At 42.0% G+C, this 19,807-nt stretch overlaps 1 protein-coding gene across 1 annotated transcript; it reads right to left on the bottom strand.

Moving 5' to 3' along the window:
- Positions 1-8,523: 8,523 nt before the first annotated feature.
- On the bottom strand, positions 8,524-19,447 carry LOC142664379 (protein kinase C delta type-like). Its single transcript, XM_075843447.1, has 4 exons — positions 17,674-19,447; positions 17,158-17,205; positions 16,576-16,696; positions 8,524-9,045 (listed from the first exon to the last, which is right to left on the bottom strand). Exon 1 carries the CDS (start codon positions 19,365-19,367, stop codon positions 17,796-17,798), a length of 1,572 nt encoding a protein of 523 aa, XP_075699562.1. The 5' UTR covers positions 19,368-19,447; the 3' UTR covers positions 8,524-9,045; positions 16,576-16,696; positions 17,158-17,205; positions 17,674-17,795.
- Between the last annotated feature and the right edge of the window lie 360 nt (positions 19,448-19,807).

The raw sequence follows: 19,807 nt of genomic DNA, 5'->3' as shown, positions 1-19,807 counted from the left end.
GAAAGAGAAGTGAGAGGCCCCGCTGCACAACTGAGCAACAAGACAAGTACATTAGAGTCTCTAGTTTGAGAAATAGACGCCTCACAGGTCCTCTACTGGCATCTTCATTAAATAGTACCCGCAAAACGCCAGTGTCAACGTCTACAGTGAAGAGGCGACTCCGGGATGCTGGCCTTCAGGGTAGAGTGGCAAAGAAAAAGCCATATCTGAGACTGGCTAATAAAAGGAAAAGATTAATATGGGCAAAAGCACACAGACATTGCACAGAGGAAGATTGGAAAAAAGTGTTATGGACAGACGAATCGAAGTTTGAGGTGTTTGGATCACACAGAAGAACATTTGTGAGACGCAGAACAACTGAAAAGATGCTGGAAGAGTGCCTGACACCATCTGTCAAGCATGGTGGAGGTAATGTGATGGTCTGGGGTTGCTTTGGTGCTGGTAAAGTGGGAGATTTGTACAAGGTAAAAGGGATTTTGAATAAGGAAGGCTATCACTCCATTTTGCAACGCCATGCCATACCCTGTGGACAGCGCTTGATTGGTGCCAATTTCATCCTACAACAGGACAATGACCCAAAGCACACCACCAAATTATGCAAGAACTATTTAGGGAAGAAGCAGGCAGCTGGTATTCTATCTGTAATGGAGTGGCCAGCGCAGTCACCAGATCTCAACCCCATAGAGCTGTTGTGGGACAGCTTGACCGTATGATACGCAAGAAGTGCCCATCAAGCCAATCCAACATGTGGGAGGGCCTTCTGGAAGCATGGGGTGAAATTTCTCCCGATTACCTCAGCAAATTAACAGCTAGAATGCCAAAGGTCTGCAATGCTGTAACTGCTGCAAATGGAGCATTCTTTGACCAAAGCAAAGTTTGAAGGAGAAAATTATTATTTTAAATAAAAATCATTATTTCTAACCTTGTCAATGTCTTGACTATATTTTCTGGTCATTTTGCAACACATTTGATAAATATAAGTGTGACTTTTCATGGAAAACCCAAAATTGTCTGGGTGACCCCAAACTTTTGAACGGTAGTGTATATATATACATATATATATATATATATATATATATATATATATATATATATATATATATATATATATATATATATATATATATATATATATATATAAAATGTGATTTATACTTTCAGTAAATTAAAAGATATACACTCAAACTTTATAGATCAGGCATGAGTATAGAGAGCAAGGATGCATATACTGACATTATGTAGAAATAATCAGACATATACTGTGTAATACAATTTTTCCTTTACATATTTTCAAACCAGGTTTATATGGACTGTTCCTCATCATTTTCTGATCCTTAAATCAGGAATTACTATTAAATCCAAGGCCTTTTAAGTTGATAAAATTGATAAAATTTAATTGTTTTGATAAATTAACTAAACTGTTATTGATAGTGACATAGTGGAGCTTTGCTTTCAAGAACAGATTGAGTTTGGCCCGATCCACACGAACGCCGTGTGAGCAAGGCCTAACAGGGCTCCTAGACTATCATGGATCAGAGACTATTTGGGCCCACTCAGGCAAGGTGGAAAAAAATATGTACTTTGTATTTATAGCATCTTGCAGTCAAAGCTCAGCATACAGTTCTATATACAGGGTAGATGTTAAAACACCTTCAATTTTTTCTGGGACAAAAAATCTTACTGATTAAAATTTATCAATAGAGAACGTCACTATGGCCTTATAGTTTTATACAATCCAGAAAATGTTTACTTTACTTTGAGGATATGAACTGCATCAAGAACATGGTGGACAATCAGGATTTATTTATTTGGAACTTGCTTGTACTGGTGTAATCGTTCTTGGCCATGACGGTGAACAGTTGATGTGAAAGGTATGGACATTGTCTGGTCAAAAGAGGATTAAAAATAGTAGCTCTGTTTTTCTGATACAGAACTCCATAGCCCTTGAATAGACATAGAATTAAACCATATCATTCTAGCTGTTTGCAGACACCACTAGGAAGAGCTTACTGCAAGCTGAAAAATGGCACTCCAGCCCCTATAAGAATATGTTAAAGGATTAATCAGCACAAAATTTCCTAATAACAGTGTTAAAAGGTGGACATTCACCCTAACTTTCATCCACAGATTTGCACCTAATTGTCAGCCACAGTTGCCCCCATATTTGTTACCCACAGATGCCCTCATAATTGTTAGCTACAGGCAAACCCACAGTTGCCATCAGCAGACACCTACATAATTGTCAATCACAGATATCCCCATAATTGCTAGCCACAAATGTCCCCATATGTGTAAGCAACAGATGCCTGTTTATAGTAAATGCTCCCCCCTGATACAATTTGCGGAAATTAATTAAAATATAGAAAAATTGAAGAAATTTTGTAAAAATTAAAATTTTTCCCTTATTTTGAACTACAATATGTCACATACTGTACAATTTTTATTCATTAAAAATGTATTTCCATCTCTTTACTCTATTTTGGAAGCAATTTTGAAAAAATAAAATAAATTTTCAGCAATTTAGAGGATTTACAAATTGAATAACAATTTTATACATTTTGAAGTACATTTTGTTTTCCTGCACCAAGCCAGGTTTTCAGAGGCTCATAGGTCTCAGAATGATGGAAACCCCCACAAATGACCCCATTTAGAAAACTAGACCCCTTAAGGTATTAATCTAGGGGTATAGTAAGTATTTTGACCCCACAGTTTTTTGCTAAATTTAATACATAGCAGTTGAAAAAAAAAATATTTTACTTTTTTCATAAAAGTATCAGTTTGAAGACCGATTTCTTTGTAAAGCAAACATGAAAATGAAGAAACACACCACAAAATCTATCACCCTATTTCTCCTGTTTTAAAAAATACCCACATTGTGGCCCTAATGCGTTGCCTAGACACACGGCAGGGCCCAAAAGGAAGGGAGCACCCGGAGACTTTCAGGACTCATATTTTGCTTGAAAATGTTTTAGGCCCGACTCAACATTTGGAGAGGCTTTGAGCTGCCAGAACGATGGAAACTCCCTATAAATGACCCCATTTAGAAAACTAGACCCCTTAAGCTATTTATCTAGGGGTATAGTAAGTATTTTGACCCCACAGGTTTTTTTTACATTTAATACATAGCAGGTGAAAAAAAAAAATGTTTTACTTTTTTCATAAAAGTATCAGTTTGAAGAACAATTTCTTTGTAAAGCGAACATGAAAATGAAGAAACACACCACAAAATCTATCACCCTGTTTCTGCTGTTTTCAAAAATACTCCCATTGTTGCCCAAATCTGCTTATTAGACGTGTGGCTGGGCCAAAAAGAGAAGGAGCAAACCTTTGGCTTTCAGGGAATAATTGAATAAATTCTAGGCCCCATATCATGCATTTAGAGGCATTGAGCTGCCGTAACAAAAAAAAACAAAAACATGCAGAAATGACCCCATTTTAAAAACGAAACCCCTAAAGGTATTCATCTAGTGGTGTAGTGAACATGCGGACCAAAAAAATCTTAAAGGAGGAAATAATGGGTAATATTTCAGACACTATGGGTATATAATGTTTTCTTAAAATTCTTATTACGTTTCCAGATAAAATAGAGGAGACGTGGTAGAAGGTTATTTTGTTAGAAATCTGCCACATTAATAAATTTGTGCGGCATACAGAAGAGAAGTGAAGCCGTGTATTCATAACGGATGCATGTTGCTATAGACGTATTTGCCTGTACTTATGACTATGTCTTGCTGAAGAAGCAGTTGGCTCGCATCTGGGCAATTATGATGTCATTGTGGACAGAATTCTGTCCTAATATAAAATCAGCCAGAGAGGAAAAAATAATCTGTACTGGAGTGACGGGCAATATCTTCAAACAAATGGAGGAAAATGTATCCAACTATGTTGCAAACTCGAGTCTGTTCACTAGATAGAAGAACACCTGCAGGGCGGTCATGACAAGGTATTTTGGTTTTTTTCAGTGATTGGTTGTACAACGTCTCTTTGGCTCCATCAATCCCTATATGAGGGACAAACGTGCCAAGTGACGCAGTACACCATAACAGGCCCCTACCCGGCAAGGTAGGAACCGCTATGTGCACAAACCAACCAATCGGTTAAAGTATATATAAAGGGGCAGTGTCCAAAACCATCTATAGGAACAGTAAAGGATCACTAATCCCCAAAATTATGTCAGTATTTCCAGAAGAACTGTAACAAAGCCCATGGTGTATTGATAAGGAACAGCTCGATTATTAAAGAAAATATCATGCCCATATCACGGTATAGAATTAGGAATGTAACAGCTGTATGTGGCAGGACATAGTCATCAGAAAAAGGAAATACATCCCCAATTTATTCTTGTAACCATTGCTAAAATGCACAACTTCCACTAATTCAGGGGCGGCTTAGGCCGCAGGTGTTGGATTTATCTACTAATAAATGCAATGCCCACATTTATTTTTTATTTCAAGAACACTTGTGGGGGTCCATGTTCTGAATAGACAGATGTGGGCTCCTGCACAATACACAGTATTCATTTGTGAGTGATCATGTCTAGGATTTAATTGTCCAAGAAATGTATCAAAAAATCAAAAAGGGGAAAATTAGTTTTACAGTCTGAAATAAATACTTTATTACCTCCCTGTGAAAATCCCTCCCTCCCTTGGAAAGCCCAAAAACTAAAAAAAAAATATGAATAAATGAAATTGACTCCCTAAAATAAATCCCCCACCCCACCCTTTTTGTAGTTCCCTAAATTATATATAAAATCAATAATTAGAAACGGTGTGATAGGTCTCAAAACAGGGGAAGTTGCACAGACCTGGATTTGAAGGGCACATGGGGCAGTAAAACCGGGTATCCCTCCTCCTTCCATGTTTACTGCACCCCCGGCATCTCTTTTGGGGGTATTGCTTACTCTCATTGCTTACTCTCAGTGGTAGGGACGAGGTGAAGGAAGTGGCGCTCAGTGAGCCTTTTGACATCCTCTGACTCAAAGGATTCTCCAGGTGCGGGGGAGTCAAACAGGAGGTGTTTTATAATTTTCTCCTGATATTGGAGGAAACTGAGCGTTCCCTGGGTCTTGTACAGCACATAGCTGTTATAAGTAGCCATCTGGATGAGATAAATCGCTACCTTTTTATACCAGGCCCTAGTTTTGCGCTTGACCAGGTACGGTTGTAGGACCTGGTCAGATAGATCGACTCCCCCCATGAACTTATTATAGTCCACCACGCAGACCGGTTACCTCTTATCAGAGGTAGCGCCCCTCTCTCTCACTGCCACTGTGGTGTCCTCATGCACGGTGGAGAGCATGTAAACCTCCTTTTTGTCACTCCATTTGACAGCGAGCGACTGGTAGCTTTCAAATGAGTGTCGCACCCCTTTCTATTCTCCTGGACACCAGTTGTTGAGGGAAGCCGACTCTAGTTTTGCGTACCGTCCCACAGGCCCCTGTATTAGCAGCATGGAGGGACTTATACAGCAGGGGGACACTGGTGTAATAATTGTCGGTGTACACATGGTACCCTTTCTGTAGGAATGGCACCATGAGTTCCAAGACAATTTTCCCACTAATGCCAACATCCTCTGGGCATCCTGGGGGATTAAGGTGGCGGTCCCTGCCCTTATATAAAAAAGGCACAGGTGTAGCCCGTTGTGCTCTCGCACACCTTATAAAGTTTCACACCGTATCGGGCTCTTTTGGAGGGGATGTATTGGCGAAACGATAGACGGCCCTTGAAGGACATAAGGGACTCGTCTACCGCTATTTTTTGTCCTGGGGTGTACAAATTTAGAAATGACTCAGATAGGAGGGCGATGTGGGGTCTTAACTTGTTGAGGCGATCATGGCCTGGGTCACTTCTTGGGGGGATTTGGGAGTTGTCTGAGAAGTGCATGAAACTCATTATAGTCTCGTAGCGCGTTTGGGCCATGGCAGCAGCAAATACAGGGGTGCAGTGGATAGCGCTGGTAGCCCAGTAGGAGCGGATAGACTTTTGTTTTACTATCCCCATGTTTAGGGTAATTCCCCCCAAAAATTTAATCTCACAGACAGTTGTGGGGATCCATCCTCTGGCATAGTAAGACCTGGGATTTTGGGTGACAAATTGCCTGGCGTATAAATTTGTCTGCTGGACAATTAGTTCCAGGACCTGATCGCCTATAAACAAATTAAAAAAATTATAAGGGGTAAAATTTGCGACATCAGTGTTGATGCCTGGAGTCGCTGTAAATGGCGGAATTCTGGGGGAGAAAGAAACTGCAGGACCCCACATTGCGGGAGGGACTGCATTACTAGGCCCTTCTCCTGACCCTTCATCGGTGACAGCTGCGTCCACCACCATAGTGCTGGGGGGTCCAGTGGCTGAAGCAGAACTTGTGTCGCTTTCTGAGCCAAGTTCTGCTTCTGACGCAGTGTCCGTATCACTGCCGGAACCGCTAGAGCACAGCATAGCGTCTGCCTGCTCTGCAGAGAACATTCTGCGGTTCATTTTTTTGTAACACTAAAGTAACAAGTAATTTTTATTTTTTTGTATTTTCATTTTTTTTTTATATATATAATATAGACACAACACTAACAGAAAAAAAAAATACGGTAAACCGCAGTTAATAACACCAACTAAAACTAAATCAGCGGAAAAAATAAAGTATTTCTCTCTCTCCTCTCACAGATCAACTACAGTGAGAAGAGGGAGGGAAAGAACACAAATCCTGTGCTGTATTTGGTAAATATGGGACTATGGTCACTGTGATAGGTATATCACAGTGACCATCTGATCAGGGACCAATTATAAGGGTCCCTGATCAGTTTCTATTTACAGGCAGAATAGCTGCCTAAGGCTGACAGCGCATGTGCGCGCCATTTTTCTTTTCCCCCGGCAGTTAGGGGGGGGGGCACGGGGGGACGGGACGGGGGTCGCCGGCGGTCGCCGGTATTCGTTAAATACCGCCGATCGCCGGTATGGGGACCGCAAACAGCGGTCCCCAGTCACTGCTCCAAGCCCTCAGCTACCTCCGGCAGCTGAGAGCAGGGAGCTAAACCTCCCCCCCGGCGGCGCTACTTTATTCCGATGCAGTAACGTAGAAAGTCAATGGCTTCGGAATGAAGCACCTTAGTGACCGACGTAGAAACACTATGGGCCGGTCACTAACGGGTTAATATGCCACTACATTAGCCCTTGGATAGGTTCTGCTCTGATTCTGACTCACCTATGACTGGGAACCCTATAACCCCTCTGGCTCCGTTGCAGCAGAATGTCCACATTGTGAATACCTGGCTCCAGTTGCATCTCTCAGATACAGTGTATACCTGCTTTTCCCCTTCCTATATGTCCCTTTCTAAAATAGATTGGATGCTTATCTCTAGAGACCTTATATCTCACATACTCTGTCTATGTTTCTCGTTCTGCATCTGATTTTTCCCCAGTTTCCCTGGAAATTGATTGGAGGACTGAACCTCTGTCTCTAACTCTCCCTGATGATCCCTGAATGCAGGGTGAAACATGTAGGAGAAGCTGCCACTTAGAGTTAATGTCTGTCTGCAGGGAATTATTCGGGTCGGGTACCAGCGCTGGAACGCTCTTTTTAGAGTGATACTTCTATTCCGAATGCATTAAAGGGACAGTAGTTAGGACTACATGTAAGAGAAGCACGTATTAACTGACTACAATGGAGCCTAATGAGTGGCAGTCCATAAAAAACAGTCATCTATACCTCACCATCCCATAACTCTGGGATTTTTAATCTAATTTAACTGCATCTATCTGGGACACTTTGTTCTTTTAATGCATACTAAATGAAAGTTATATCTTATTATTAATTACCTTTTTCCAGTGATAGGAGTCCCGAAACAGCCGAGCTCGCTGAGATTATAGAGAATAAATCTAGTGAAAGTAGGGATTTGTTCTAGGAAAATATCCATATTCTTAGGTAAATCATTCATACAAAGAAGACACACAAAAAGTGTCCTTACATTCTATTATTAAAGTGCAGCTAAACGTTCGACAAACTTCTGACATGTCATAGTGACATGTCAGAAGTTTGGATTGGTGGAGGTCCGAGCACTGAGACCCCCACCAATCGCTAGAACGAAGCAGCTGAAGTGCTCGTGTTAGTGCTCAGCTGCTTCATGTCTGTTCGGCTTTTTCCGGAAATCCGATGCATCGGAGTACGGGCTCATTGACTTTGTATTGAGTCCGTACACCGATACATTCATTTCCTGAAAAAGCCAAACATGAGAATTGAACACTTTATTTTTATAGGGTTAGTGTGCAGACAGTATTTCACTCCTTTTAAACTAGGATGCTACACGGAAATAATAAATTATTGTATAAATTAGTCCTAAGTGAAGATAGAAGGGAGAGCAGGGGGACAAACTGAATATTTGCCTCAGGAGAGATAAAGCCTCGCTATGGTCCTCTGTACTACCTAGTCATCACTCTGTTTTTGGTTAGTGCTGTTTCTAAATTTTACCATTTTTCGTTGCGTGTTATCAATAAAGAATCAGTCAGTTTTATTTTGTTAAACAATTTATTCAGTATTTAGTTAATAAGAGCTGATAGATGGTCATCAACTGAACAGATACCTTGCAGAAGAAGGTTGCTGACAGATGATGGTCCATTTTGTTGAGAAAGTGCTGGTAGGTGGTGGACAACTTTGTGGAGAAAAGGATGGTATGGATGGTGTTCAGCAGTGTTGGAAGATAAGTGCTGATGGAGGGTGATCAGCTTTTGGATAAAGAGTGCGCTGAGAGATGATGGTCAGCATTCTGTAGATGACAGGCGCTGAGCGATGATGGTCAGCATTCTGTAGATGACAGGCGCTGAGAGATGATGGTCAGCATTCTGTAGATGACAGGCGCTGAGAGATGATGGTCAGCATTCTGTAGATGACAGGCGCTGAGCGATGATGGTCAGCATTCTGTAGATGACAGGCGCTGAGATATGATGGTCAGCATTCTGGAGAGGAGAGGCGCTGATAGGTGACGATCAGCTTCCTGCAGAGGAGGATTTTCTGACATCTGGTACTCAGGAATTCAGATTCTCAGATTGGAGGACAATCCTGTAAAGTAAAATCAATTTGGTCAGCCCAGTATGCAATAAAGATGTTACACCATCTTTTATATGTTCAAGGAGCGGCCAGGATTCTGTATAGTTGGTCTCTGGTGGTGGGATTTGTAATAAGAAGCAGCAAATATTTAATTTATGCTGTACTGTATTGCCTGGCTTAGGCCCAGTTCACATCACGTCAGAGCCTAAGGAAGTATTTCCTGACGTACATCTCCGACAGAAGGCTACGACGTATGCCACTACACATATAGTGGCATACATCGTCTATAGCAGGGGTCGGGAACCTATGGCTCGCGAGCCAGATATGGCTCTTTTGATGGCCGTATCTGGCTCGCAGACAGGGCTCCTACCCAGTGGCGGATTATCATATGGGCGTTTCGGGCGGCCGCCCGAGGCTCCCAGGGGGCCCATGGCAGCCCGAAACGCACATTATCTCCTAAATCTATTCAGCGCGCTAGCGCTGCTAACGGCCGAAGATGGGGAGGAGCAGGGAATTCGCCGGTATCCAGGGGTAGGACACGCCTCCCTGACAGTGCGGGCCGCCGCCATTGAGTAACAGAACAGCGACGGACGGCTGTTCTGTTACTCCAAAGCAGCAAGAGAAGAGCCGGCGGGCGGTCACCGGCGCTGAGGTCAGTACAGGATTATCCTCCTGCCCAACTGGTTCCCGACCGCTGGCTGTATTTTTACGGCCAGCGGTCAGGGACGGGTGCTTAAAACCCGAGCCATAGACTTTCTACGGCTCGGGTTTTAACTTGCTGCCCGCGCGATCGGGCAGCTGAATGTCGGGTCTCCGGCTGTCAGTGACTGCCGGGGACCCTGAGGAGAAGACAGAAGCAGCTTTCGCTGCTTCTTTCTTCTCCGATGTCTTCTTACACAGCGTTCAATGAACGCTGTGTACAGGAATAGAGACAGCAGCAGCGGCGCTGTCTCTATTCCTCCCGGTGATCATGTGACAGGTCACATGATCGCCGGGTGCCGTTAGTGGCAGACTGTTGCTGGGTCTTACTAGACCCAGCACAGCCCTTGACAATCGTCACTGTGAGAGGGCTGATTTCCCCTGTAACTGGGGCTGCTGTGCAGCTCCAGTTACAGTGGAAAAACATGGTGTAAAACAAAGAGAAAGTAGATATAAAGTTCCCCAAAGGTCTTTTTTGACCTTTGAGGATCAGAACATAGTAATAAAAAATAGTAAAGTGCAAAAAAAAAATATAATAATAAATACACATAAAATACCCACCCCAAAAAAACGTTCCCCCCGCCAATCATTGTTGTAACGCTAGCGCTGACCCAATTACCCTAATATAGACATGTAATATATTAAAATTTACGGTAGACAATGACGATCACAAATAAAAGGTCTATTTTAGGGTAAAACAATGTTATTACCAAAAAAAAATAGCTGAAACGTAAAAAAGCTTATTTTTTTACTATTATTTTCAAACTTTATGAATAAAAATTCTAAAATGGCAAAAAATGTGTGCATAAAAACGATAAAAAACGAAAGCTGCATTGTCTACGGAAAAAACGTCGCAAAAATAACGTCGGTTTTATTTTTTTTTAATAAAAATGTGTGTTTGGTGCAACTTTGTAATTACGTTTTATTAAAAAATATTTTCACTTTTTGAGATACAGCTGCTTTGTATCCTGTATCCGTCAGGTCAGCAGGACTGACGGGATCAGTGAAACGGGCCCTGCGCTAAATTATAATCTTAGATGTGATAGATTTGAGGTGGATCCTGCGTGTCACTGATCCCGTCAGTCCTGCTGACCTGACAGATACAGGATACAAAGCAGCCGTATCTCAAAAAGTAAAAATATTTTTTAATAAAATCAATCAATCACACTGATACACAGACATACTATATATATATATATATATATAATTATAATATAAAGTTTTTAAATGTGTACATAACCTTGTGGCACTATATACAAGGGGGAGCGCTGTGAGGCACTATATACAAGGGGGAGCGCTGTGAGGCACTATATACAAGGGGGAGCGCTGTGTGGCACTATATACAAGGGGAGCTCTGTGTGGCACTATATACAAGGGGGAGCGCTGTGTGACACTATATACAAGGGGGAGTGCTGTGAGGCACTATATACAAGGGGGAGCGCTGTGAGGCACTATATACAAGGGGGAGCGCTGTGAGGCAAGGGGGGGCTGTGTAGTGCTATCCACCGTGGTATGTGTGTGGCGCTCTTTATAGGGGGGGCTTTTTGGTGCTATTTACAAGAGGGGGAGGGCTGTGTGGCGCTCTCTACAGGGGGGCTGTATGGCACTATCTATAGGGGGCTGTGTGTAACGCTCTCTACGAGGGGGATGTGTGATATATAGAGGGGGCTGTGTATGGCGATATCTATGGGGGTGTGTAATATCTACAGGGGCTGTGTGTGGCACTATGTACAGGGGGCTGTGTGTATGGTGTTTTACAGTGTGTGGTATTATATTCAGGCGCGCAGTGTTTGGTGCTATTATATTTAGGGGTACACTATGTGGCACCATGATAACTTTATTTTCGTTTATAGGTGTGGAAATGTTGGAAAAGTGAGGAGACGTCTAAGTGGCAAATTCTGCAGAAATGAGTCATGGCCGGGAGAAGTCGTCATGAGCGCTGGACCGGATGGAGAAGAAAAGAGGAAAAAAACTACTAGAATCTGAGACGTCGTCACCTGTGAGTCACTAGATTTATAGAGAATCTGTCACCTCTCCTGACATGTTTATTATAGGAAATCCTTGTATTTCACAAAAAGTCTTTCTGCGGTCCAGGACTGATAGACAATTCCCCTTGTCAGGAGGTTGTGTCCCTGCACAGTGTGATCCTGTCAGTATGTAGGGACACCGCGCTGTGACAAGGGGAATCGTAACACTGTTAATGCTTGCCCAAAAAGGTAGTGTTAAAAATAGTTACGGTGAGGAAGGGGGGCCCAAGTTTGGGTAACAGCCCAGGGCCCATGGTCTACTTAATCCGCCACTGCTCCTACCTGTCTATGGGAAGGATGCATGCACCGCGCTCCATCAGCCCGTGCACCGCGCTCCATCAGGCCGCGGTGCACGCTGATATTGGTAGTTCTTTGATGGCCTGATAAGCATTGGCGGCAGTGGTGAGCGGCAGGGAGCATGGACTACATTTCCCATAACTCCCTGCATAGCCGCGCCGTCTGCAAGCACGCACCTGCGTCCCCTAGTGAAGCGGCATTCTTTCTTCTGCGAATGCCTCAAAGCTGGCATTCTCTCAACATCAGGTGGGAAGAATGCCAGCTTCCAGTCATGCGCAGGAAAAAGAAGAAGCCAGACTGCTGGACTGATGTCATGCATCGCAAGCTCACAATGTAAGTTATTTATTTAATTTTTTTACTGCTAATTACCATTGTTTCAGTCCAGTTGTGGCTTTATACAGCAGAGAGGAGCATTCCTTGCTGTACTAAGTGAACATTGGAGCGATTGATCTGTCAATGGCCCTTTAAACATATTGTACGGCTCTCGCGGAATTATATTTCAAAATATGTGGCGTTTACGGCTCTCTTAGCCAAAAAGGTTCCTGACCCCTGGTCTATAGGGTCCTATTGTGCAAAACCGTCTACCACTTGGTATACGTAATTTACTGAATATCTCTCTCTACTACACTACTGCGTATGGTTAAATACAAAGGTATACCAACATATACTGTATTTCCCTGACGTATGCTAAATGGACACTCCAGTATATGTTGGGTAAATAGGGCGCTATGGATACATTTGACATATGTGCCATTTGAACATAGTGTTTAACCCCTTCCCGACCACCCCACGTAGATTAACGGGCTACAGAACTGGTCCTTGTGCCTGCAGCCCGTTAATCTACGTGTGCTCCTAAAAGAGCACACAGACGCTCCCCGCAGCCCGGCATCTCCCAGTACAGGCTGCTACTAGCAGCCTTAGTACTGGGGGAAAACATCGGGTCGGTTCACAGCGGTGATCCGAACCGATTAACCCCTTAATTGCGGTAGTCAATAGTGACTGCCGCATTTAAGTTGTTATGGCAACATCGGCACCCCGCTACGCGATTGCGGGGGGGGCGATTGTTGCGGGGGGCGATTGCTATGGCAACCGGAAGCCTAACAAAGGCTTAGGGTCTGCCATTTATTGAAGGCGATTACGTCCTGCCAGAGGCAGGACCTAATATGCCTCCTGTCAGTGTGAAACTGACAGGTATAATACCCTGCAATTCATAAGAATTGCAGGGTATTATAACAACGATCCAACAATTTGATCTTCAAGTCCCTAGAAGGACTAAAAAAAAAAAAAAGTTAAAAAAGTTGCAAAAAATGTACAAAAATAAAATGTCAAAATAATAACATTTTAAAATTGCCTTTTTTCCCTTATAAAATTCTTTATTATTGGAAAAAAATTAAAAAACTATGCATAATTGGTATCGCTGCGTCCGTAACAGCCTGAACTATAAACATATAATGTAATTTATCCCGCACGGTGACCGCCATAAAAAAAATACCTATGCCGGAATCGCTATTTTTAGTGACTTCAGCTCCCAAATAATTTTCATAAATAGGTATCAAAAAGTCGCATGTACCCAAAAATTGTACCGATAAAAACTACAGTTTGTTCCGCAAACAACAAGCCCTCACACAGCTTTCCTGATAGAAAAATTAAAAAGTTGTGGCTCTTAGAATATGGCGACACAAAAACGATTTTTTTTTAAAACCGTGATTTTATCGTGCAAACACCAAAAAACATAAAAAAACCTTTATACATATGGTATCGCCGTAATCGCATCGACCCGCAGAATAAATTAAATATGTCATTTATAGCACCCGGTGAACGCCGTAAAAAAAAAGAATAAAAAACAATAGAAGTTTTGACGGCCTAATTCAGCAAAAAACCTATGGGATCAAAATGCTCACTATACCCCTAGACAAATTCTTTTTAGGGCTGTAGTTTCCCAAATGGGGTCACTTCTGGGGGTTGTCCACGGTTTTGGTCCCTCAGGGGCTTTGCAAATGCGACATGACACCCGAAAACCAATTGAGTAAACTTGATCTCCAATAGCCAAATAGTGCTCCTTCGCTTCTGAGCCCTGCTGTGCGTCCAAACAGCCGTTTATTACCACATATGGGGTATTGCCATAATCAGGAGAAATTCCTTTACAAATCTTGGGGTGCTTTTTCTTCTTTATTGCTTGTAAAAATGTATAATTTCTAAGTTTTATTGAAAAAAATTTAGATTTTCATTTTTACGGACTAATTCCACATAATTCAGCAAAAAACCTGTGGGGTTAAAATGCTCACTACACCCCTTGATGAATTCCTTGAGGTGTGTAGTTTGCCAAATGGTGTATTTTTGGAGCTGTTTCCACTGTTTTGGCCCCACGAGACCTCTTCAAACCTGACATGGTGCCTAAAATATATTCTAATAAAAAGGAGGCCCCAAAATCCACTTGGTGCTCCTTTGCTTCTGAGGCCTGTGGTTCAGTCCATTAGTGCACTAGAGCCACATGTGGGATATTTCTAAAAACTGCACAATCCAGGTAATATATATTGAGTAGCGTTTCTCTGGTAAATCCTTTTGTGTTACAGAAAAAAGTGGATTAAAATTAATTTTCCGACAAAAAAAGAAATTTGTAAATTTCCTCTCTACTTTAATTCCTGTGAAATACCTAAAGGGTTAAGAAACTTTCTAAATGCTGTATTGAATACTTTGAGGGGTGTAGTTTTTAAATTGGGTGACTTATGGAGGTTTCTATATATAAGGCCCTCATAGCCACTTCAGAACTGAACTGGTACCTGTAAAAATAGGTTTTGGTAATTTTCTTGAAAATGTGAGAAATTGCTGCTAAAGTTCTAATGGTATGTTCACACGAGGTCATTACGTCCGTTATTGACGGACGTATTTCGGCCGCAAGTACCGGACCGAACACAGTGCAGGGAGCCGGGCTCCTAGCATCATAGTTATCTACGACGCTAGGAGTCCCTGCCTCTCCGTGGAACTACTGTCTCGTACTGAAAACATGATTACAGTACGGGACAGTTGTCCGGCAGCGAGGCAGGGACTCCTAGCGTCGTACATAACTATGATGCTAGGAGCCCGGCTCCCTGCACTGTGTTTGGTCCGGGACTTGCAGCCGAAATACGTCCGTCAATTACGGACGTAATGACCTCATGTGAACATACCCTAAGCCTACTAACGTTGTAGAAAAATAAAATAATGTTCAAAAAACAATGCAAATATAAAGTAGACATATGGAATATGTGAAATAGTAACTATTTTGTGTGGTATTACTGTCTGTCTTACAAGCAGATACATTTAAAATTAGAAAAATCATAATTTTTGCAAATTTTCTCTAAATTTTGGCGTTTTTCACAAATAAGCAATGAATTTATTGACCAAATTTTTCCACTAGCATAAAGTACAATATGTCACGAGAAAACAATCTCAGAATCGCTTAGATAGGCAAAAGCATTCCGGAGTTGTTACCACATAAAGTAACACATGTCAGATTTGAAAAAATGGGGCTGGTCCTGAAGGCCAAAATGAGCTCGGTCCTGAGGGGATAAACATGATGTGAACACACTCTTAGTGGGAACAGTGCCCAAGTCCCTAACTGCCCTGCGCACTGACTACAAAGGCCTAGACCTCATGCACACGGCCGTGCCCATAATCGCTGTCTGTGAACAAGGGCACGGCCGACCGCAGACAGCCACCCCGCATTTGCAGGCCGTGCTCCCATATAAAAATATGGGAGCACACTCCGTAAAAAAGCAAAAAATAGGACATGTCCTATCTTTTGCGGATGCTTTCTACGTCACGGACATCTTCCCGTAAGTATACGGGAAGCTGTCCGTGGGGAATATAAGGGAATGGCTCCTTAATCACGGACCGTAGTTACGGACTAATTCTACGGTCGTGTGCATGGGGCCTTCTTAGAGTGAACCCTGATCGTGTCCGCTAAGTGTTGCCGTTGCAGGGGGGGGGGGCAGCTTGAGACTGGGAAGGGACTGACTGGGAAACACTGAGGGCACAGAAGGAGGGTACAGAAGCAGTCACTGCCCACTTTCAACCACAGAAGATTTTACCATGAAGCATGATAAATAATATATATATATACTTTGCACTGCTCCTACTAAGACTCCTGGTTTGTCTAGTTAGAGAGGCATCAGGGAGGGGTATTACAGTACAGTACTACGTAATAACCAACCAAGCGGAGTTCAGCTCTCATTTCTTATAGTGCTGCTGAAAAATGTAAGCAGTGCTGGGATTGGTTGCTATTTGCAACAATGCCAGTTTGTCTGTTAGAAAGTCTGACTTTTTAATTTGATGTGCGTGACTGTATGACTCCTCCTGGATTGGTTACAACATTGGTTTTTCAGTGTATTTTGATGTTGGGCTTAGGTCCTTGTTACACAGTTCAGAGACACTCGCATACCCTCCCCCCGATTACATTTCTGGGTACGTCGCTGGTTCTATGAAATGCTAATAAAGTTGGTACTATAGTTAAAAGTTGTATTTAAACCAGATAACTTACCTGCTCAGCATTTGAGAAATCCCCAGTAGTTGCTGTAAACTTCAGAATAGCAAGAATAGTTAAGCTCGAGGCCTATAAGTGTTCTTTTCTATGTAGTAAATTTCCGCAGGAAGATGGATCTCTGTTAATGAAAAATGTAAACTTGAGTTTGGAAAACTGGACATCAATAAAGCTGTAGATAGATAGATAGATAGATAGATAGATAGATAGATAGATAGATAGATAGATAGATAGATAGATAGATAGATAGATAGATAGATAGATAAATAGATAGATAGATAGATAGATAGATAGATAGATAGATAGATAGATAGATAGATAGATAGATAGATAGATAGATAGATAGATAGATAGATCAGATTGAGAATACCGGTTGGTGACAGAATATGTGGCTTGTCCTGTACTTTAATAACAAACAGAAAAGTAAATGATAAGGGCAATAGCCTCTGTAGTGAAGGCAGAAAAGCTGAGTTTGTAGATGTTGTCATTCTTAGTAAGGAGAACGGGATCGCCGGTGTCTAGAGGATGAGGAACACTTTTATACATTGGCCATAAATTATAAAGTATAAGTGATGACATTACCTGTTGCTTCCTGTCAGTGACTTCAACGTTATAGATAGACCTCATACCCTGAAAAGTAAAGAAATTGGGTGCATAAAATAAATGACCCTACAGAAACTAACAGCATCAACTTTCCTAACAGCAGCGGTTTCCATATTTACATGTATGTCTTCTATTCAATTAGGGATTTAATATTTTATAGTCATCAGCACCAGAACGACCAAATCATATAGAAAACTGTGGAGGCCTAAAAAATGTAAAACTTTTATCATATACCTAAGGCCTCATGCACACGGCCGTAGCGGTTCGGACTCCCGGCCTATCCACGGTCGTATGCACGGGCCCATAGAAATGAATGGGTCCGCAATTCATCCGCATATTTGCGGATGCAAAAACACCTTCATGTGCACGAGGCCTAAGTCTTCTGACGTCAGAACAGAACACCCAGGAACTATTGTTTGAACATTTGTTTAAAAGGTAAATTTTTTAGAAAACTAAGCCGATGAACATAACCTATTCTGCAGCTGGTGTACATACCTGTTGTACAGCTGAATGATAAGATGTATACAGGTGCTGAGCATCGATCTTGTATTCAGGCTGTTAACACGCCTAAGTCCTCCTTTAGATCCTGCTTGCTGAGGTTCCTTGGCTTAGATGAATCAGGTAATGGACGGGCAGATGGGAGCACTGTGGTAGTGCGCACTCCAAGTTGGACAAACAAATGAGACATTCTTGAAGAGCTCTTGGTTTTCCATAAGAATTTTTGTTTGCTCCTTTGCCTCACTGAGTGGTACAGATATCTGCCTTGTCACATACTCATTCATGGCATCTTTGTTCCTTTTGATTGGTGATACCGCTTTTCCTGATTCCAATTCTTCCCATTTAATTGAAGAGAAAAAGGCATGTTCACGTATGTTTCCTCTCACTCCTAATCTTAGAGACTTGTCCTCGCAAAAGAGCCCTCTTAGCAAGTCTATAGTTTCAGGGTTATACTCTTCAGATGTTTGGCAGTTTTGGGCCATATCCGTCTTTATAGGTCTTAGGTTTTTGACCAAACCGGTGATAATTGACCCTAAAGCAAACCAGTCCTCTGCAGCGAAATATGGTTCACCAGTGATGGTTTCTAATGCAGGGCTCCCATGAAAGTCTTCTTCTCTTGTAAATCTAATAGCCAAACCGAAATCGGTGATCTTAATGTGGCCTTGTGTGGTCAACAAGATGTTATCGGCTTTCAGATCTCTGTGAATTATGCCTTTGGAATGGAGGAACTGTATTCCGCACACAATCTCTGCAACTAGAAATGTTATGGTGCAGAGACTTAGCCATTCTCTCTCTTCAATCAGGTCACAGAGGGTCCCGCCAGTGACCAGCTCCATGACATAGTAGACGTAGCTCGTAGTTTGAAATGCTCCATAGCCATGAACCAGAAAGATGCTCTCATGAGCCATCTGCAGGAATTTGATTTCTGCTAATCCTACTGTGTACCATAGTAAAGATCTCTTTTTTACTGCTTTAACGGCAACACGCTCTTTCCGAATTGAGTCTGTTGCCAGCATCACCATCCCAAAGCCTCCTTCTCCAAGTACATGATGAAATGTAAATTTGTCCACCGTTAAAGGCACCGTGACCTTTTCCCCTTTTTCTGTTCTTTCTTTAGGATAAGATTCGATGTCTAGTTTAGCCTTCTTCCTTGGCTCAGGATGTTGTTCATTTATTTTAATGTTGGATCCGCTATCTGTAAAGGGTCTTTTTCTGCCCCCATGGCGCTGATCTGTTGTTTTCCCTTCATCAAATACAACATTTGATTCTTTTGATATTTGAGTTGCAGTTTCCACTTTAGGTCTTTTAGTGGGTGCACCTTGGTTTTCTTCTGTCGTTTGTCTTTTGCGGGATCCACTCTTATTTCTGGAGGCCGCGGTTGGGCTTTGAAGTCCTGTTGTTTTATTGGGGTCAAGTCCCCAAAGTTGCCTCCCTTTTTTTAGTATGTAAACTCTCTTCCTCTTTATGTATCCTGCAAACCTTTCCCACTGGCTCCGCAGTCTATGAAGAAATGAGTCCTTTTTAGGCAGCTGAATAGCAGGTTCGGCCTTGCTCACCTGCCGGCTGCATCCCTCCTCTGGATCCTCAATTTCACTTTCTCTCCGTTTTGGTGTAACCTCTTTTTCCTCTCCACTTTGCCTGTCTTTCTTTGATGGTGTTGATTGTTTTTTTATTTTTCTACGCAAACCCATGTTGAGTCGTGGACATCAACAGCGCGCTTGTAGAAAAGAGCAAATTAAAATCGCAAGTAGCTAACTAGCCGCAGTAACGTCTTTCCTCACCGAAGTGTTGAGAAAAACTGAGAGATAAAGGTCACAGTACTATTATAAAGAGGTGCATGATGTCAGTAATTGTGAGGTCATCGTTATTGTGAGGTCATCGTTATTGTGAGGTCATCGTTATTGTGATGTCATCAGTTCAGCCACAAACAGGCCACATCCGGTTTGATCCAGTTTCATCTGGCCATTTTGTTGTTGATAAATGTATGTGTTGGACATCAAGAAAATGGTTGCAACTCCTTTTTATAAAGATAGCAAAAGACTATATGACTGTCTCTATGAGTTATTATATATATATATATATATATATATATAAATAAATATATATAAAATGTGATTTATATTTTCAGTAA

This window comes from Rhinoderma darwinii, chromosome 12, assembly GCF_050947455.1.
Source record: "Rhinoderma darwinii isolate aRhiDar2 chromosome 12, aRhiDar2.hap1, whole genome shotgun sequence".
Taxonomy (NCBI): domain Eukaryota; kingdom Metazoa; phylum Chordata; class Amphibia; order Anura; family Rhinodermatidae; genus Rhinoderma; species Rhinoderma darwinii.
Note: the sequence above shows the minus strand (reverse complement) of the source record. Positions and strands in the feature narration are given on the sequence as shown.

What these genes read in the sequence shown, in the direction of transcription:
- LOC142664379 (XM_075843447.1), bottom strand. Translation starts at nt 19,367, where the DNA reads ATGGGTTTGCGTAGAAAAATAAAAAAACAATCAACACCATCAAAGAAA.